Consider the following 21204-nt stretch of genomic DNA (forward strand, 5'->3'; position numbering starts at 1 on the left):
TATTATAAGTCCAATCTCAATACTTTTTACCCTTTTTCCTATGACTAATTACCGCTATAAAATAACTATGCCGACGGTATTTGTACAGCCTTGAGATGGGGTCACATTAAAATTAAATTAACTCCACATTGTGTTAAATCTTGACTTAAAGTTTCGTGACTGTAGGAATTCATATTCTTTGGGTCTTTTGGTAAAACCACGTAGATAAAAAAACACAAATCTAAATCACATTGTGTTGTGTAAGGGTCTATGTAAATCCTAAGGGTTTGTATATCTCTTGAGTATAATTCTGAGGGTGTAGGAGTCAATTGTATGTATGATGACGCTCAATACTTTTTCCTCTGCCTGCCTATGACTGACTGCTAAAGTAAATATCCCCACTGTTTCTGTACAGCGTCAGGAGATGCGGTCACATTTAGATGCTATGTGAATCCACATTTTTTGTTTATTTAATTTTCCCACATTTGTTCCACGTGTTTTTTACCACTCTCTTGTCGTATGGCACGAAGACATTTCCATCGAACTCTCGCATTTAGCAATGCATCCACCCCACGTTTGGGAACGGCCTGTGGAATGAGATTTCACAGAACCGCTGCTGAGAGGTGTCTTCCAAGTTGCCTCTTGATCCACATTAGGCGATGCATCTTCTCACGTACTGTTCTACGGAGATGTTTGTCTCATAAAAAAATTAACCCGTAAAAACAAAGTTTTTCACTATAAATCCTTTATATGCGTGGCGGCTAGAGTCCTCTCATCCTCTGGCTTGAGATGGCTGCCACCTATGGGTCAGATGATTGCCTGCCACCATTAAGCAATTGGTAATTAAATATAAAAAAAATGTCCTAAAAAGTGCAAAGTTATGGAAGAAAATTCACGAAAATAAATTGTCACGCACAACGAGTCTGTGTGCAAAATGTCAGCTCGATTGGATCACGGGAAGTGGGTTAAAAAACGACCGAAAGATTTGCACGGTCGTAAGCGCGCAAGCAAGCGAACTTAATATAAAGGATTTAAAAATGAAACAAAAAGTGGTTAATTTTCAAAGATGGAATACAAGCAATTTAAGTGTCAAACCAAAGTTAATTAGATCCCCCCCCTAGACATAAGTTACCAGGCTGAAACGATCAGCTCGCTACGCTTGAGAGCCTGGGTTAATCACTGCTAGCTGCAACCCAAATTTGAAGCGTGGATCTCAATGTTCCTGGCCCCGAGTGCTGACACGGCAATTGACCTGCTGAGCCAGTTGTTCACCTCTTGTCTGTATAAAGTTTATCGGTGTCCGTGCCGCAAGCCCCGATGACGCGTCTCACCCCACGCAAAGGGGCAGTCGGTGTCATGCTCCTCCTCCTTTGACGGGGTTCAGGTTATTTTCAACTCGAGGGTTTTTTTTGCATCGCGTGGTACACGTCAGAGGTCGCAAACGGGTTTTGATTCCTTACCCGTACCCGGCCGCACCAGGGTCACAAACGGCTACCCGTACCCGGCCTGGTACGGGTAGCCGGGTATCGGGTAGGGTACGGGTATCGGGTACCCGGTTGCGATCTCTGGTACACGTCCACAACCGCCCGATACTGAACGAGTTGACAAGCAGTGATAAGACTTTGTTTAAAATAAAAGTGTTTGTTTTCGTAGGTAATGTATTAAAATAAGCACAGCGGGGGCTGTACTTGCTGTGCTTGTTGTCACCGTAACGGGAACATTTTGGTTTGAAAATATTGCGTAAAAATATGTATTGCAACAATTATGCCACAACTCCATATGCTGTTTATTCATGGACTGAAGTGCAGGTGATAAGAATGTATAAACTAATATATAAAGTTCCTGTTGCCAATATTTTGCTGTCAATTACAGCCCTGCATTTTCCTGCATGCACACTACTGCTGGCAGAGAAACTGACACGAGAGAGCTCTAGAGTGTCTCCTTGAGGGTATTTTGGCCACTTCCACGCTGGTCATACAGCTTAGAAGAAGTGTTAGTACCCACATTTTACTCCACCACACAACCAACCTTCCTATCGAATAGCTGCGGCGCATACCTATTTATACTGCTGGGTCGACCGAGGCTTGGGGACTGCCATGCCCAGAGATTGAATCGACTTGACAACCTCCTGGATTGTAATCCAGTGTGCTAATCATGACACCATGGCAGAATCCCACGGTGACGGGAAAACTTTGAATATAATTTGAATTAAAATTTCGATTTAAAGCTTTTGTGACTGCAGGGATTCATCTTCTTGGTTCTTTCGGTAAAGTGACGTAGAAGAAAAATAATAAAAATAAAGCGTCGTGAGAATTAGATTTTATTATGTTTTATTTTGATTTTATTTCCCATCTATGTGACTACCGAAAAAACCAAGAATATAATTTGGTTTGAAAAGCGGGATTTTTAGCGCATCGGTCCCAATTTATTCACAAGTTCAGAGCCATCTGGAATAGATATAAAGGTGGTGTTGGCTTGTAGCATGAAGGTATGCACAATGTTTGCTGATTGATGTGTTTTAAACCCTACTCAAACTAAAAGGTTTTAAAAAGCGCTTTATTTACCATTGTAAAAAATAATTAAACCGTGCTGATATCTTGGCTGCTTGCCTTTTTGAATGCAGACAAGCATAAGGAATGCTTGAATTTGTTCCAGGAACAGTCACACTTACCAAGGCCACACTGAACTATACTGTAATATAGTAATTTATAGCCCTTTGCCCAAGCTACTGGTAGATTAATGGCTTTCCCCTGCACCATTTCAGTTAAGAGGGTTTGCTTGACCATACTTCACCAAGCTAGTCAATGTAGGTTTGGTGGTCTACAACGAGTTCCGATTATGGCTAGCTGCTGGTGTTCGTTGTGACTGGGACTCCACTCGGGGCACGGAGTTTAAGTCCAAGTAGGTAAAAAATTAAAATTAATAAAAGTAAAATAAAAATCACGACGTTTCGGAGGCAACACAAGCTTCCGTCTTCAGGTGGGACCGTCACAGCACGATGGCTGTATCAAGTGAGAGATATTCCAAGAAAACAGTTCTTGTATATATGCTGGTTGAGGGTGGGAGGAGCCAAGGTGTAGGCCCTGAATATTATTTTTGTGAGGTTTCGGTGCGGCTGAAGCACGCTGTTAGGAATGAGCCTTTGTTGTGTAAACTAGGTGCGGATAATGTAAAGGTGCATGTAAATGGGACTGAGCCTTCTGTTATGTAGAGGTGGTGCGGCTGAAAAAAAACCCTAAAAATATGAATCTTTGCAGTCACGAAAGCTTCAAATCTAGAATTTAACTCCAAGTTCAAGGAGCAGCCCTGCTGTGTGGCAACAGAAGGACCTCCACGAGAGAGATCTCAAGAGAGAGCCCCCTCTTAAGATGGTATTTGACCTATTGCGTTTTGGCTAAGGCATCTTGGAAGAGGGTGTGAGTGTGCCCACACTTTACCCCAACACATGCGAACTTGCCGATCAAACTGTGGTGTTTTGACAGGTTTGTCAGTATGTGGAACTGGTTCTTGACAAGATTTACTAAAACAAATTTGGTGGTAGTTGGGGATATCCGCATGATGCCAGGAAAGGATTTTCTAGTTTTGACAAGCTTTACCGAAAACCCCTAACTTCTCATGTCTCTCTCACTGCTTCATTTACATGAGCTGGTGTGCTTGTGTGTGCACGCACAGCTTCTTTTAAAATGTCAATTTTCAGTAACCTTAAGAACAGTCTAGCCAGCACCTGCTGTGAATGCAATTGGTTTACGCAGACTAAAACTATGTTCTCACCAGCTTGCTTTTTTTTGTTATACTGCCGACTCGCTGACCTTTCTGTTCTCATCCAATTGTGATGGCTGACTAATCAGAAAAGTCTTCGCCTATCATGTACTTTATATCACTTCTACTTCAGTCCTATGGCGGCAAGGGTGGTGCTCAGCAATGATTATGTTCACGATCAGCAATTGTAACATCACTCCTTAATAGGCTATAGACATTTAACAATCGACCCATGTCTTCCAGCACTTTGATAACTTTACTTGATCCAGGGGTCATGATTTGATTTGGGAACTGCATAACTTTCATGTATAGTTTGTCGAAATGGTTCTGTATTCCATCTCATTTGTACAATTATCCTAAAGGTAACAGAATAAATTACCACTATATGCAGGCCTCCCCATACCTTGTCGATCATGCAGATTGGGTGACCGTATTTCACGAGGCAGGCTGGCTGATGAGGTTGGGGCCCAGGACCGATGCAGAAATCGCTCGCCACTAATGTTAACCATGGCTGGGATTCAAACTCTGATTATAGCTGGATAATGTAGTGCGTGAACCACTGTACCACACTGCTCCATCTCCCTGAAATTTTAAGATCTCATTTAACGATCCGATCCCTAAATTTTGTTGCAATAAAAACATTCTCTTTCATGGTTGAATCCTTTACAGGTGGACTTTGGTTGCTTTTGAATGGTAGTCGAATATATTTAAATCCTTTATATTAAGTTCACTTGCTTGCGCGCTTACGACCGTGCAAATCTTTTGGTCGTTTTTTAACCCACTTCCCGTGATCCAATCGAGCTGACATTTTGCACACAGACTCGTGTGTGAATTTATTTTCGTGAAAATTTTTTCCAAAACTTTCAACATTTTAGGAAAAATAAATAAATATTTAATTAGCTATTGCTTAATGGTGGCAGGCAATCATCTGACCCATAGGTGGCAGCCATCTCAAGCCAGAGGACGAGAGAACTCTAGCCGCCACGCATATAAAGGACTTATAGTGAAAAACTTTGTTTTTACGGGTTAATTTTTTTATGTTTTCAAAGGTGGAATGGCCCATGTAAGTTCACTGCTCTGGCGCCCCACTGTCCCAGCTAAGTTCTACTTCCCCAATTCCACTGCTCTCAAAATAGGTGTAATCGGAGACTGGACATAACTTGCAAAACTGGATGCAGGCCGGCCTCTGCTGTGTTCATGCGAGTTCGCTCTTAAGTTGTTTCCATCCCAAAAATGAACGTAGCAAATTATCAACGGATTCTTTCCACATACCACACTGCCGTGCTGTAAAGGGGTCTCTGCACACTGGACTCTAATAGTGGAGGCCATTCCACCAGTAGGGGCACAAGCAAGTTCTTGCAGGGCTACAACTCTTCAAGTACACACATTACAAGTGTTTGAATTCACGTGGATGGTGGAAAAGGTTGACCATGCTGTTGTTGCCACTCTTGCAAGGCTCTCGCACAAAATCAGGATGGTGATTTGATTTTACTTAGTATTCAGCGAGTTCAGTCGTGTGTGTGTGTACACGTTCAGCTCCTTCATCAATCCACTGATAAACGAGGGGCCCTCCCCTTGTTTCCGCGGGTCTCTGGTGGATATTTGGCGGTAATTCTTCTCCGTACTGGTCAGTGCTTCACCATTGGAACCTCATTTGCCAGTAAAAAATATGATAATAGTTTTTTTACCCTTCTATCTGGCAACAAAACTGACACCTTTTTTACAAGGAGTCATGTTTGCTCTGATAATGTGCACTGTCCTTGAAGTTGATTGGTCCACACCTGAGACAGCTTTCCTTAGAGCCTAGTCTGACATGGTGTTGCACCAGATGACGCCAAAAGGTGCACAACTCAAAGACAATGCACCATCAGAGTATGAGAGCTCGGGGTAAGCATTTAGACCATTGGAACCACATTTGCCAGTAAAAAATATGGTCGGTGCTTGTTGAAGGCAAAGATGAACAAAAATTCTGCACTGCCCTCTGCTGCCCACAAAGCAGCCCCGCAGCCGATAACGAGCTGATGTGCGTGGCAGTCGCCCATTTCAAGCACGATACGGGCCCAATACTGCCTAGCTTCTAAGATTCGATAGGGTCACAGGCATTCCATGTGATTTCGTAACAAGCCGCGGTTAGTGCATTGCACAAATTACTGCATGTATTTGCGTGCCAGAGATTCCATCTTATTAAATTAATTGACGCATTATACACTTGCCAATGACCGTAGTATTTTTAAATGTCTTGGTTCTTTCGGTAAAGTCACGTAGAAAGGAATTACTTCCCTTCTACGTGACTTTACCGAAAGAACCAAGAAGATGAATCCCTGCAGTCACGAAAGCTTTAAATCGAAAAATATTTTTAAATGGTTTAGCATTGAGGGGAAACAAAGCATCGAAGCTGTTTCGTGAAATCTGCCAGCCAGTTCTAAATACAGCCGTGCACGCAATTGGTGTTTTTTGTTCCCTTGTTTGGCTACATGTAAACATGTTTGTTTTGTATTATGACACGCGTTGGCAAAAACATGAGCTTTGTCCTCTATGTGCTTTGTTGGATTTGAACAGTTTATTCCCAACAATCTAATTGGGCTTTTGTTTTTTAAATCCGGTTTTCAATTTACTGTTTTGTTAAAGTGCTGTTGATATTATTTATACTTGGTTGTGAAATTAATGGAATGAAAAGTACAGTACTTGTTAGCATTCTTCCAAAAAGACGTCTCTTACTCATGACCTAGGTTGAACATATAAAGGTCTGTTTTTATTTAATCGCATAAACGCATGTATTACACGGTTAATAAGAAATTATTATTACATAAAAGTGACATTACAAATGGGCAATGAAGGTTTGCACAATTAGTTCCTGACATATTAGGAGCCTTTTAATTATAAGAAATTAAGAACCCTATGGGACCATATTTACTTTATATAAGGGAGATTTGTGTTTTAAATAATTACGCCAAATAACAACAAATCCCTCTACAAACCATGACACTTGGATTTTTGATGCCCTTCATGTTTTTTTGGGAACTCTGCAAAGAATGAATGGCGTGTGTGGTGCATGTGCGTGTTGGCTGGTACACAGACACACACACACTGGTGAGCGGTAGTGGTAGTTGGCGCACTGCACGCGCTCTATTCCCGCTCGTAGCCAACATCAATCACAAATATCTAAACCAATCCTGGGCCTCTCCTAGGTCAACTCTGCCTTAAATGTGCACCTGGTGCGGTGTCTAAACATTGGTACTGGCGAGACGAAGGCGGCCAGGCGTGGTGGTGTTCACACCACCACCTCGTGTGCCGTGTTCACCTTCATAGAGCTCTCTAACAGCACTTCCCTAAACAGCCTGTTAAGTTGATAATTGTTTTTTTACCCTTCTATCTGGCAACAAAACTGACACCTTTTTACAAGGAGTCATAATACAAACAAAAGACATAACTCTGATAATGTGCACTGTCCTTGAAGTTGATTGGTCCACACCCGAGACAGCTTTCATCTGGTCCAACCCATGTGAGACTAGGCTCTCAGGAAAGCTGTCTCGGGTGTGGACCAATCAACTTCAAGGACCGTACACATTGTCAGAGTTATGTCTTTTGTTTGCATTATGACTGCAGGTATTGCGATCTATGCAAACATGACTCCTTGGTAAAAGGTGTCAGTTTTGTTGCCAGATAGAAGGGTAAAAAACCAATTATCATATTTTAACTGGCAAATGAGGTTCCCATAGCCTGTTAAGATTATAGAGGGTGACCATCGTGTCTGTTAACAGGTGTGCGGGCATGAGATCTACGCCCACCGCGCTGTGCTGGCCTGCTCCAGCCCTTACCTGTTTGAAGCCTTCAACAGCGAAGTGTTGGACAACACCGGCTGCTCCATGATCCGCTTTGAGGATCTCAACCCCGAGGCCATGGAGATTTTGCTCAACTACGCCTACACCGCACGGTACGCTTGCCCGGGCCGCCAACCTATCCTGGTTCTAGACTTGAAGCTTTCGTGACTGCAAGGATTCATATTCTTAGGTTTTTCGGTAAAGTCACGTAGGTAAAAAAATTTAAAATTAATAAAAGTAAAATAAAATAAAATAACCGTGATGATTGTTACAAACTGGTTACAAACTGATTAATCATTGGAAAGATGTGATTAACCATGCAAAAGAGATTTAACTACACTTATTTGGACCATCTTATTTGACAGACAACTTACAGGTTACTGATAGACAGCCAGTTTTGTTTTACCAGTTTTAGTTTTTCTTTTTTCACACTTTTGTTATGTAAGCTAGGCATAGTCACAAACCACACCTCTCCATAACAAAGGCTCAGTCTTTTGTTATGCAGTCTATTCTTAGTCTTAAGCCTCACCTTACCATATTAATAAAAAGTGTGCCGTTCATGGCCCTTCCCCCCCTCAACCATTATATATACGGAGTGGTATCTCTTGTAATCTCTCATTTACTTGATACAGCTGTCGTGGCTGTGACGGTTCCACCTGAAGACGGAAGCTTGTGTTGCCTCCAAAACGTCGTGATTTTATTTTACTTTTATTAATTTTAATTTAATTTTTTACCTACGTGACTTTACCGAAAAAACCTAAGAATAGGAACCTATCCTAGCACACACGCTTGTCCTGAGTTGTCGCTCATGGAACCATCGAAAGATGGAGCGATACGCCAGGCCAGGCCTTGGTTTGTGATTTGCATCTTCTGCCTTTAAATTATGTATTAAGATGCCACTGGAGCTATGCACTTTTAAATCTAGATTGAACACACCTATTTTATTTAAACAGTTTTTGTGTATTCTTGGTTCTTTCGGTAAAGTCACGTAGAAGGGACCTTTGGCCCGCACCGCCAAATAGTAAGGTCGGCCACGTACGGCTTTAAGTTCAACACTCGTACCATGAAAATGCAGCCCAAAAATCACGTAGCCATTGTAGACTAAAAAAAAATTAAACACAGCTACTTTACGTGGAGCCAAAGGCCCAAAACACCGTGCGGACAGCAACAAACGGCACCATCAAAGTCCTAGTAGATAAAGAGTTAACACACTTCTTGAATTTACCAAGGTTATTGCAAGAAGCCTAGGAAAAGAGACTATGGGAAGATGCAGAGCTCTATTTTTGAGGTGTTGTGACCTGCAGTGTGTGTGGTGGAACCATGGTATCAATGAGCCGAGTACTTGCGGTAATATGCAATAGAACCCCTCTTAACGACGGTAATTGGTTCCACGAAATCGGTCGTGAAGTGATTTTGGTCGTTAACCGAGCATCGGAAATACACGTTAAAGGCTTAATTCGTTCCGATAGCATCGAGAGCTATCCTTTTTCACCCAAATAAACGTCCTTTATAATATTTAAACAATGGATATGAATTCATGAAGATGCTAACAACATTATAAACATGTTAAAAGAAACTCGGTTAATCAATGCATTAATTAGTCACACCGTTATGTTGGAGAGCCAAGCCACAACATTTACAATCATAAGTACGACGTTTCGCCAGTAATTATAACTAGTTTCATCAGGCGACAGCCAGATTTGTAAACGCATTGGGCTGTATGGAGGTCTGTCGTGCAGAAATTAGCCATTGACAGGGGTGGTCGTTAAGAGGGTTTTTACTGTACACTACAAAGTGGATTTTTATGGCGTCTAAACGCGACTGCATCTTAAGAAGCAACGCGAGAAAGAAATTTGTCTCCGTCTATGGGCCTATATTTAAGGCTGAATCTTTACATTTGTGTATGGTACCTACTTTATTGACCTTTTTAGGGATGATTGGCAACTTAAAACCTTCAGATTCTAAACCATATGCTCCATAGTTTTTTATTAAAGTGGGACCCAGATGGATTATTTACAAAGTCTTCACTTTAACATGCAGAACCACGGTAGTTTTTTTTTGTTCTGATGGCCTCACTCTGGATATCTCTACTTTACTTTATGGCCGCTTCCTAGAGCTTAATAGCTCGCCTGAATATTTGCCAGGTCACTGGTAGACTGGAGGTAGTCACTTCCTGGCTAGTAGCCACAGCCAACACATTCCTGCAGAGGGAGCTGGTAGGAACGTTGGGTTGCTCGGTCAATGGCCAGGGTCAACGGCGGCGTGGTATATTCCCGACTGTGAGGGCGAGCACAAGCCGGCGTGAGTAGGTTAAACGTTGAGTTTTATAAGGGCACCACGGGGTGACCAGCCCCACCCCACCCTCCCTACACGACGGACACAATAATCCCCTGTGGGCTGGTGTAACCAGGAGGTTACCTACCAGAATAAAATAAAGTATACTGGATCTGGTTTGCCAAGTACGGAAATATTTTCTGTATTACTGACCCGAACAGACTTTCGCTGAAATTAAGCCTTAAATATCTGCTGCTCACTCTCCCTGTTCAAGTCCCGCTTTGTCTTCACTCATTTAACGTGTAAATTTCTGAACGCCATTCTTATCTATCGCAATATTTGTTTTTCTCTTATCTCTGTCTACCATTTTTAACGCCCATAAGCTTATCTCTATCCATATTGCAATGCATTCCTCCAATGTCTCCATATTCCACCCTCTGGAATGCAGCTGCCCCCCCTATCTTGTGCAGCATCTTGAAGTAGTGCTTAAGATATAGGCACTTTATAAATACTAAATTATTTTTGTGCGTTTTCTGACGAGCATAATTGTTACATTTTACTTGCAAAAGTGCTTATTGTACTATTCGAGAACTGGAGAATATCTTCAACCTGGCAAGACCATTTTATAATTTTAGCGTGCGCGGTGGCTTCGGTCACTAGAAAGCCCTCTTGCAGTTACATAATGTGTTTTTGATGTACAGTAAACCCTTGTGAATTCGACGCACATGGGGCTCTGGCCTTGCTGAATTATCCAAAACTAGCCTTTTGCCCGTCCAAGGACAGGTGTATTGCAGTATATCTGAAACTTGCAAGCGAAAAGCAGACCGACTTGATAGTCATTGCATTAATGCGTGTACAGTTTATAAGGGCGTGGTGACACAGACCTATTTCATTTTAAGGTTATTATCCCCTGTTCATCATGACGTTTTTTTTACTTCAATGTCTCAATGGCGTTACGGAGATTGCGTGACGTGAGGGTTCTGCCTTTGTATTGAGGGTTGTCAGTTGATGCCGAGGGAGGGGGGAGGAGGCGCCTCGCCCCCCCCCCCCATGTGGAGTGACGTCAGCCGCTAATTATGAATGCGGGGGGAGTGTCCATTTGGAGGACATCACCTTAAAATAATTATTAATGAGGGGGGCTGTTCGATGTGGAGTGACGTCACCTGCTCATGATTATTGAGTGGGGCTGGTCAACGTGGAGTGACGTCACGGGTATTCCAAATTATCAACAATGGTTACTCCCCAATGCCTCCTGTCCCAATGTTTTTCCCAAATTTTTCACGCACCGTACGCATTGACACACTTGCATCAATTCTATCCAAAACTTTGGATTTGTCTCGCAGAACAAGGGATTTATACTTGGGTCCCTTTCTATTACTTCTTGATGTAGGAGTAGATGACACTTCTGAGAGGGTTGGCTTGCATAGAGTGCACAAGTAGGGTAAAGTCCAAAGCAACAGGTCCGCACTAACGCTCACCACGCGCGCCGCCACCAGACAGAGTAATTGTTTTGGTCGTGGCGCGCGTCATCGCTCCACGCGCCGTGCCGAAAATGGACCATTCGATACGGCAATTTTTGGCTCGTGGCGAGTTACTAATATGAATCGCAGCCGTGCCGAATTATCCCCAATTACGAATGTTCGAATAACGAGGTTTTACTGTATTTCCCTCCAATGGCATTTGAAGTCCCTATTCAACTCTCCATAAGGAAAAGGTTCCTCACCCATTTACTTAGGACGTTGTCATCCGATGCTGTGGGTGGAGCGTGTAATGTGGGGTGGATGGTTCTGTATTTTTGTCCAGTTTTTGTTTACATTACGGTGCCCTGGTGCTGACTACGTGTGCTGCGTTTCAGGCTGGAAGCCTCTATTGATCTGGTGAAGGATGTGTACTCTGCTGCCAAGAAGCTGAAGATGGACCGCGTGAGACAGGTAAAACTCCACGAGCGTTTGTTTTTCTTTCCCTCCGTAATTCAAGATCAAGATGTAACAACCGTGGCCAGAGCCGTTGATGCCACCACACCTCGCCAACAGCGCCTCCTACCTTCTGCCAGATCACTGCTGCACAGCCGACCAAGATCTGCCCTTTATCTCATGGAGACAACTCCCAATGCCTCTCTCAGTAACCGCCCTCCAAGACGACAGACATTGGAGTGGTCTCTGCTATTCTGGCGACCCAAGGGGGAACACAAAATTGCTTCGTTTTAAATGTTTCCTTCTCTTCTGTACCCTGACATTCACATGGCTACTGGAGGTGGGGGGAGAAAAGTGAAAGAAAAGTTTTGAAAGACGTATAAAACTAAACAAACTAAGTTTTATTTCACCAAGTAAGGCCCACTCGGCTAAATGGCTCTCTTTCAGAAGCGACCTGGCCACAAATGATAGTAGGTTATGTGGATATTTATAGCAGTCAAATACTCTAAACGCATGTTTCTAAATGTGGAGAGAATAACCAGAGGACCCGGATAAAAATCCATGCAAACTCCAAATATACAACAGGCATCGGGGTTGGAATCGAACCCATGACCTCCTACATACCAGGCGAGGGAATTAACATCTCACCACTGCGGTAGGATTTGTGTGTGTAGCCAGGTGCTCTGTTGATGCCACCGCTTGCAGAAAGACCTCCACTAGAAGGACTTTTAGAGATCGCCTCTAGGAAGATATTTTGACCTCCTCTTACACGCTGGCCCAGCCGTCTTGGTTGGCGTAGAGCAGTGTTCTTCATCGCAAGGCCCACGGGCCACTGGTGGGCCCCTGGTGGCCTTGCGTGCGGCCCCCGACAATACACAAATGTGAAAACACCCCCATCATCGTGCTGTTAACCCCCAATGGTTTCAAATGTGTGGGGTCCTCGCGCTGATGATGTTTTATCGGTGAAAGCCCCCCCCACCTTCTGAAAATTAGCGAAGAACACTGGCGTAGAAGTTTCCTTGTCTCGGTACGAATAGGCGAGGTTCAGAGGTTGCAAACGGGTTTTGATTCCTTACCCGTACCCGGCCGCACCAGGGTCTCAAACGGCTACCCGTACCCGGCCGGGTACGGGTAGCAGAGTATCGGGTAGGGTACGGGTATCGGGTACCCGGTTGCGACCTCTGGCGAGGGTTAGCCTGCGCTTCAAAACATCCTCTCATCATTATGCTGGTCGTACTTCTCCGGGAGCAGGTGTGCGGAGACTACCTTCTGTCTTGCGTCGACGGCACCAACTGCATCTCGTACCGAAACTTCGCGGGCCACATGGATGACTCGCGCCTGCTCGCCCAGGTGGACGCCTTCATCCAAAGCCACCTGGTGGAGATTTCCGAAGGGGAAGAGTTCCTCAAGCTGCCTCGCCTGCAGGTAAGAACCGTGAGCTTTTTCGGACCCTTTTGAGACCTTGAGAGGTTATTTGGGCTACTCTTCCACCATGCATAGCCAGATGTCTTGTATGTATGTACGTTGAACTTCTTTCTCTCCGTACGTAGCCAACAGTGCTTATTGGAGGTGCAGGGAAAGGACTGCAAACACACAAAGCAGTTCTCAAAAAATGAGTTTTCAAATGAGTATTGGAAGATTAAGGACAATATAACAATGTTGACACTGAATCGTGACAATCCATTGAGTGGTCAAGATGACGGCGACTAAGATAACACGTTCGACAATGAAGCCCCCCCTATAAATGATGATAACGGTGATGAACTTGACAAGTTAACCGGTTCGTTTTCTGTTGACGTCAGGTGGAAGTGGTGCTGGAAGAAAACGTCTGGCTGCCCAGTAACGGCAAACTCTGCACCAAGGTGATAGACTGGGTGCAGCGCTGCATCTGGGAGAAGGGCGAGCGTCTGGAAGACCTCCTGCAGAAGGTTTGTGGGGTGCCTCGCCGCCCATATTGGTGGGAGGTCGGGGGGGGGGGGCTTACGGAGAAAACGATCACAACCGCGTCTAGCACCAGGGCGCGTTGCATTTGTCATTCATCGCTGTCTCTCCCTCACTTTTTCCTCCAACCCCTCTTCTTTCTCTCCGCTTACACGCCCGCCCCTGCTCAGCCATAACCGTAACCGACCAGGAGATTTTTGCAGCGTCGTTTTATTTAGGTGGATGTGCTGTTGCCAGTTTATTTTTTGTTACGCTTGCCGTACGTAAAAATCCGTGGGTAGAGAAAATGCGCTGTGACTTTTGCGATTGCGTCGGCTGATTTGTAGATAATCAGCCTGCTACTTGTAGAGTTGTGTAGCAGCACTTTGCCGTTTGTAGCTATTTGGCTACGCAGCAGGGCAATTTTACGCTGGTGCTGACGTTCGAAAGAATTTGGTCTTTTAATGTGCTGGCGAGCTACATTTTCAAATGGACCACGGTTAAGTTCCAACAATGACTTTGAATAGTTTAAAATTGTGCACGATGGTCGAGTTTCAAGGCGTTTTTTTTCACCTGTTCAGATGGTAGTGTGCATTGAGACACATTTGTTGCAAAGGGAATTCGACCTGTAGATTGAGAATCCTTAATTTTATTGCACATCAACTTTGGAATCTCTGAAGGAAGATGCAGCCTAAAGAACTAATTTCTTATTTTGTTGTAGATGCATAACCTAAGCTTTGAATCCTGACCTCGCCAAAACAAGTGTGAAGCTTCGTTAATGATTTTTATTTTAAAGTCTGTATCGTTGTGGTCAAAAACCCATCGTTATGGCGTCGCTTGCGCTATCAACTCCAAAACGTCTTCTTACCTCAGCAGTGATGTCAATATAACACTGTGGCACATTTGCTGGGCCTAATTTAAAAAAGTATTTAGCCCTCATTAACGAGCTTTAAACTTGTGTATCACATCCTAGGATAAGTATTTATAGGATAAGAACTCTTGTGTTTATTTTTGGGTTGCATCTTTCCACACTATATTGTGGCTTGCTGTCGTTGCATTGTAGGCGACGATGAGACGGTCACCAATCGTGAACCAGCTCGTTAGTTGAGTGTTAAGTAACACTGCTGCAAAAGTATCCTGGTTGGTTTCACTTAATGAACACAACAGCAACGACGAATCTGGTTGTCAGGGCCGCTGTGTACGCAGGCGGCGGCGTGTGTGTGTGTGTGTGCGCGAGGTGCAATTGTCTGTTGCCGTACGACCTCCTGCATGAGCTCACCGAGAGAGAGCGTTTTTATAAAAGGGCAGCGTCGTTGTCATGGATCGCGGTGAATCCTTGGCGGTCAGGAACCCCCAAACGCTTAGGCATCGGCACGTAAACAACGGTCTGTATGAGATGTGGGTCCCGCCTCATGCTCGTCGCTTTTCCGTTAACATTTTTCTTAACGACCTAATGCAATGCGTTGCACTGGGCAAGACAGACATGCTCGTGTTGAATTTTTTGCTGGGGTAGTGTTTGATGGCGGTGAAGGGCAACTTGAGTGAGATTGGCTGCATTTTCAATTGCTTCGTATTGCTGTGGTTTCAGCTTTTGGGCACCTGACCAAAGGGGGCAAACAGTAATCGATCATGTCACGCGAGCTGCCTATGGTTATTGATCGCTGCCCGCAAACTGCGTACGTGGTTGCCTCCGCGCAGTTTACAGAATGTTTGAGACTTGGTTAAGAAGGGGACGTGCGTTTGTATGTGTTTTTTACGTGAACAAAACAACGTTTTCATGATGTTTTAAAAATATGATGATGTCCGCTTGATAGAAATGGTATTCCTGCGATGTTGTTACATGTATAAGCTGGATCGTCGGTGTTTTGTTTATTTTGTTTTTAATTTATTTCAATTCACTCTCTTTTATTTTCGAATCCTGAACAAACCATAGGGGTTAAACTCAAAGGAAAGTATTTTTTTATTTCTATTTGTTTCCCCCCCCCACCCAGGATGCTCAGGTGAGGTTTGTCCAATCTTGTTGAAGCCGCAACGCTTTCCCCGAGTGGATTTTAGTCTTTGTTTTTAAGATGTACGAAACATACAGTGTTACCACAGTAGAAGAGGCCCTAACTACGTCTTTACATCTTAACGTAACCCGAAACCCTTAATCTATATTTTTTTGTTTGTTATTGCATTGCCTTCTCTACCTTGGGTTGTGCTTTTTGCAGACTCCACTTCCCCAGCCTCCGGTGCTGTGGGTTCTGCTTGGCTCCAAGTCAAAATATTGACGTGGTAAACATGAAATTGCAAGCATGTGGTTTGCCGTAGCTTTATAACACACCAAAAAAAAAGGGCATATTAATGGGGCGGGGGGGGGGTTTCTGGTGGGGGTACCTTTTGTGGCTTATAGGTAGGGCTTTGTTGTGTTACGTACATGAGCTTGCTTTGATTTTAATTTCGTATGTTTTCTGTTTTTTTTTTCCCTTGCTTTGTCGAGACCTAACATTTATTGAGTGGGCAGCGTTTGTATTGTCTCTCTTTTTTTTCTTTTAGGGTTTTTGGGGGGGGGGGGGTGGGGAAAAAGAAAAACCCAGAAGCGGTGGCAGCCATTTAGATCCTAATTTTTCGTTTTTTTTTCTCACTTAATTTCCTTCCCAGGTGTAAGCCACCGAAAGGTAAGCAACGTCCCAGGTGTGCGGTTGCCGTGGAGATGAAGTGTTGGCACGCCGTGGTGGAACAAGTTAACGGACACTCCAGCCTGCAAGATTCCATTTGGATCGTTTCCAAAGCCGAGCGAATGGCTCGTAGATAGTATTCGCCCGTTTTTATTATTTTCTATTTCTTCTTCTTTATAACAAAACAAAGACTGAGCAACACAGTTACTTTTTTTTTGGCCACATCTATTTGGACACATTATTTTTTAACTCCCTCTGGCCCACACACCCCCCTACGCCCCCTCCCCCACCACCTCTTGGCCTGCATTATTAAATGGAATTCGTCCAGCGAGATGTCAAGATCCACGCTTAGTCACCCTTTCAGCGACAGCTCTCCTGCTATTACAGCGTGACAGGACACCCTGGTATTATACGCTGGGCTCAGCTTTGCATACCTGAACACGATACCTTTTTGCGAGGGGGTGTTAAGTCACCCCACGTCAGTAAAAAATATTTTTTGCCAAACGAGTTCCGAGTTTGCTACGATGGATAATTAGCACAGCAACAGATTTTTTTTCTGTCTAAAATGCCATCGTACTGAGAGCGGACACGAAATTATCAGCAAGTATAATCCGCACGTTAAAGTGATCCGATATCTTTACTGAAAGACAACTCCACACATGTTATGTAGTCTACAGAAATTGGCCAAAATATATTTTTCACGTTTTTCATTTTACCGAAAATATTTTATCCTGGACAATACCTAGAGATGGAACATCATGTTGGCAAGGGTGTCCAGGTTGACACGAGATACGTAACGACTTTTTTTTTTATATATTCTTCATACACGTACGTGTTTTTATACAAAGTAACATTTTTGTGAAAACAATTATTTCACACTTTTTTTTTTTACATGAGAAACACCGCACCTGCAACAACCACACAGATTCACCATCAAGTGCTGCAGTTGCAAGTTGATGTACCCACGTGCACAATTTAAGTTAATTTATATTGTCACTCCAACAAGAGCACCTCCCTATTGGCTGGGAACGTGCGTTGATGGGAAAAGCTCAACGCACAGAAGACGAGCATTGCTCATCTGGCAATAAAATGCACCGACTACCCGTGACCAATTTCTTCTTGCGTACACGGGTCAGAAGTTAAAGATTTCCCCTGAGATTAGCACTAGCGGTTAGAAGCATTTGTAACAGGAATTGGGAATCTACGGTCCAGGAATTCATTTCATATGGGTCGATGGCCACGTTAATTGGGCCGTACCACATCAAAACAATATTCATCCGTCACTGCGCATAATCTCTTGGTCACACTAAGCTTGTCCTAGAGGGGAAAATGTTCAATCTGGCAGAATATTGTTTTTCTAATTTTAGCGTTTGCAGTCGCTTCTGTCACCGCAAGAGCATCCTTTATAATTGGTCGGCACGCAAATTATTAGGTAATGCTACGGGGTGTGTCTGTTTTGTGTGTGTTTTTAATGTGCGGCCCACTGCCAAAGATACTTTACGGTTCCCATTTGGCCCTCAGGAGAAGTTTATTCCAAGCTTGGTGGGCAGTGTTGTGGCAAATAGGGGTGGATCTCCGTGATGGAATGGGCCCTTGGGTTTCAAACGGGGATGTTGGGTGCTTTTTGAGTAGGCGGAAGCCCCTTTCATGAGTAAACGGGGTGTTTTAGGGCATTTTATATTTTCTGCACACTTTTTTTTTTCCCCAAACACTTGAGGGATTCCAGATAATGGTTGTTTAACTATCATCAGTGAATTCGAAGATGGGGGTTGTCCAAAGATTACATCTCCTTTTTGGTTGGCTGCAAATTTGGAGCCCAAGCAAAGTTTAGAGTTAAATTTGATGTTGGGGTTTTTTTTTTACTAATTACATTTCTGAGCGAAAACCCTTCCCCCCTTTGAGAGCATCCATGATCCTGCGTCAAGCACAGTTAACCGCAAAACCAGCCCCGTCATTTATCCACGAAGATCTAAAATCCGGCTGGCTAAACTAGTGGCATGTAAGCATAATTTAATTTGGCAGCAACGATTTTTGAAATCGCTCGCTCAAATTTCACAAGGAGGGATTTGGTTTCTGCCCAATTTTGCGAGGTACTGATGTACAATACACATCACATTCTGCCATCGTTGATTATACAGCGTTAGCACATTTTGTGGTGTTGGTTCGCACCATTATATAGAAATATTTTCAGACTTTTACATCATCTCGAATGAGAAGCCCGCTTCAAGCTTTTGGAATTTTTTTTTTTTGGGTCATCAATGAAAGCAAGAAAATACCGGCCCCTCTACACTACCTTTTTCGGCAACGTTAAGTTTTAAAATGTGAATGATATTTTACTTTCACCAATTATTATAAAAGGTTAAGATCGCTAACCCGATTAACCTTCCTTTTCCAACTTGTGGCAGCAGTGAGGCGCTGTGTTCGGACGCTGCCATCTTATTTGACTTAAATTATTTTCCTACTAATCAATCCCTTGAGTTGAAGCAAGCTCCTGGCAGAAGACGAAGAAAATGCGGTTGTTAGGATTTTAAAGTACAAATTAAGTGGGCAGGTTGCCCTGCCCGGGTTATTTTATCATTTGTTTCGCTAACTTTCCTCCCCCCCCGAATGCAGCTGTTTGCCGAGGTAAGTCTCAAGTCATTTCGCTGGACCAGATTCACGATGTTAATCATGAGACACCCCGATCTTTGCCCGCTCACCGCAGTGTGTGTGCGCGCGCGCGCGTGGTCCGTCCGTGTGTGCGATCTGTCAAGTTTGCGAGGTGAGCGAGCGTGCGTGCGATGGTTTTGAAAACCTTGTCTTGCGCAGGAATTGAGAGCCCATTCCACGAACTTCCTCATTCTCCTCCCCTACCCGCCCCCCCCGGCCTAACCTAGACCCTGTTCCCACCAGCTGCCCACCCTCGCCTCCTCCCTTGTCCTGCTAATCTCGCCCCCTTTTTTTGCTTTCCAGGTTCACTGCTGCGCTTTTGGAGGGCATAGATAGCATTTGTGCGTGTGACTTTCGACCGTTAAAACTCTTTAAGCGCAAAGTGTTGGCAGTACAAGCTCAAGCTGGTAAAACCTTGTCGCCATAGTCATTGCCAACTGCATTGTAATGGGTATGTACATAGTAGGGTAACATTACGGGACGTGGCCTTGTTTGCATCTTTTAAAGATCGCTGGTCATTTCCCTAAATGTTAGCAGGCTATGTACGTGTTTTTATTGCAAGGCAGCGTTAATGGCGATGATGGTCGGGTTATTTTGCCGGTTTGTGTTTGACAGCCGACTTTATGAACTACTCGCACTAAGAATTGATTACGGTTCGGTCGCGCAGCAATAGGAAAAATCTAAACATTGCCCTGTGAAATAATGAAAAAAAAGAAGTCGTTAAAATGTTAACTGAAGCAATCTGATCTAAAATGCATGATATTAAGCTTGAGCTAAAATAAATAAACATGCATGGGACAAATTTGTAATGTGACACATTTTTTTAATTGGCTGAAAAGGGAAACCAATAAAAAAAACTGATCTTATAGAAAACTAGGTTTGTACCCTGGGGTGTCTGACACACGTTTGAAGCTTTGTTAATGAGGAAATAATTTGAAACCAGTGATGTCACTGCATGGGCATATTAAAACAGTGACATCACAGTGATATCAATAGATGGGGTTGGGGTTGTTCAAAATAACTTATAAAGATAATCCCCATTATGAGCACACGTGTACTATAACGTTGTACGACCGACCAATTTTATTAAAGGTTTTGTCTTGCCGGTTAAAGTGGCCCTATCATTGTGTGACATCGCGAGGTGACAATGTTATTATCACAAATTAATTACTTCCGAGGATCTAAAAGCATTATGGAATCTATGCAAGTGCATGGCTTCTCTTGATTTTTTTAACAAGCAAAGTTTCGGCTAGTGCAGAGAAAAAAGTCCTTGGTCGCTTAGACGTTTTATTTCCGTCAATGACGAAGCTTGGAACTCGTGTCGGGAAACTCGTGACACGCAGCCTGGATACGCAGCAACACGGCAACGTCTATTCGTTTCTGGCTTTGTTGCCATCCTTTCAAACCAATATTCTTCTTAACCACTACACAGAAAACTAACACACTTAAGATGTGCCTGCTAACCGCAACTCAACAGAGACGGCGTTGAGTGGCGGTTTTGCTACCGTTAGGCGTACATTGCTCTGGGAGGTACTACACAGAGTGTTGCCCCTTGTCTCTCCCTCCCCCTCCTCTGCCTTCTCTCTCTTTGCCCTTGCTATCTCTTTCCTCCCCCCCCCCCCATTTGTCCTGTGTTTGTTGAACACGATCAGGTTCAAAAGCTGTACTTTTCGGCTGAACACAAACTGCTCGAAAGGAGCCACCCTGAGTCTCCGCAAGACAGTTCCAGTGAGGGCGAAGATGCCGCTAATAACACGAAGGTAACGGTTGTATCCGTATTTACCCAAATGATCGTACATTGTAACCGAACTGATGCAGCGCCGAAAATCTGTGTAGTGTAGCTGGGACGATCAGTAGTCATTGCTCCCCTGGTTAATTCTGTGGGTATAACACATTTCTGCGGAGGGAGCTGGTAGGAACGTTGGGTTTGCTCGGTCAATGGCCAGGGTCAACGGTGGCGTGGTGTATTCTGCAAATATGCCCGATTGTGAGGACGGGCACAAGCCGGCGTGAGTAGGTTAAACATTGAGTTTTATAAGGGCACCACGGGGTGAGCAGCCCCTCCCCTCACATTTTTGGATGCACGACGGACGGACACAATAATCCCCTGTGGGCTGGTGTAACCAGGAGGTTCCTACCAGTTTTAACCCTTTGCCCTGCCAAGACATCTGCAAGTTGCAGGGTGGGTCTCGTTCACCGCTGAATCTCTAAATGCGCAAGCGGTTCGCATGA

The 21204-nt window shown here is 43.9% G+C and overlaps 1 protein-coding gene across 2 annotated transcripts in view; it reads left to right on the forward strand.

Annotated features, from left to right (window-relative positions):
• IVNS1ABP (influenza virus NS1A binding protein) overlaps nt 1-21204 on the forward strand; it is a 65786-nt gene that overhangs the window by 26238 nt on the left and 18344 nt on the right. For both annotated transcript variants that reach the window (XM_078881517.1, XM_078881516.1), the window contains 5 exons: nt 7500-7672; nt 11689-11764; nt 12998-13171; nt 13549-13674; nt 20625-20732. In XM_078881517.1, the coding sequence (XP_078737643.1) occupies nt 7500-7672; nt 11689-11764; nt 12998-13171; nt 13549-13674; nt 20625-20732 (657 nt within the window). The remainder of the gene's footprint in view (nt 1-7499; nt 7673-11688; nt 11765-12997; nt 13172-13548; nt 13675-20624; nt 20733-21204) is intronic.

Source organism: Lampetra fluviatilis, chromosome 61 (genome assembly GCF_964198595.1).
Source record: "Lampetra fluviatilis chromosome 61, kcLamFluv1.1, whole genome shotgun sequence".
NCBI lineage: Eukaryota > Metazoa > Chordata > Hyperoartia > Petromyzontiformes > Petromyzontidae > Lampetra > Lampetra fluviatilis.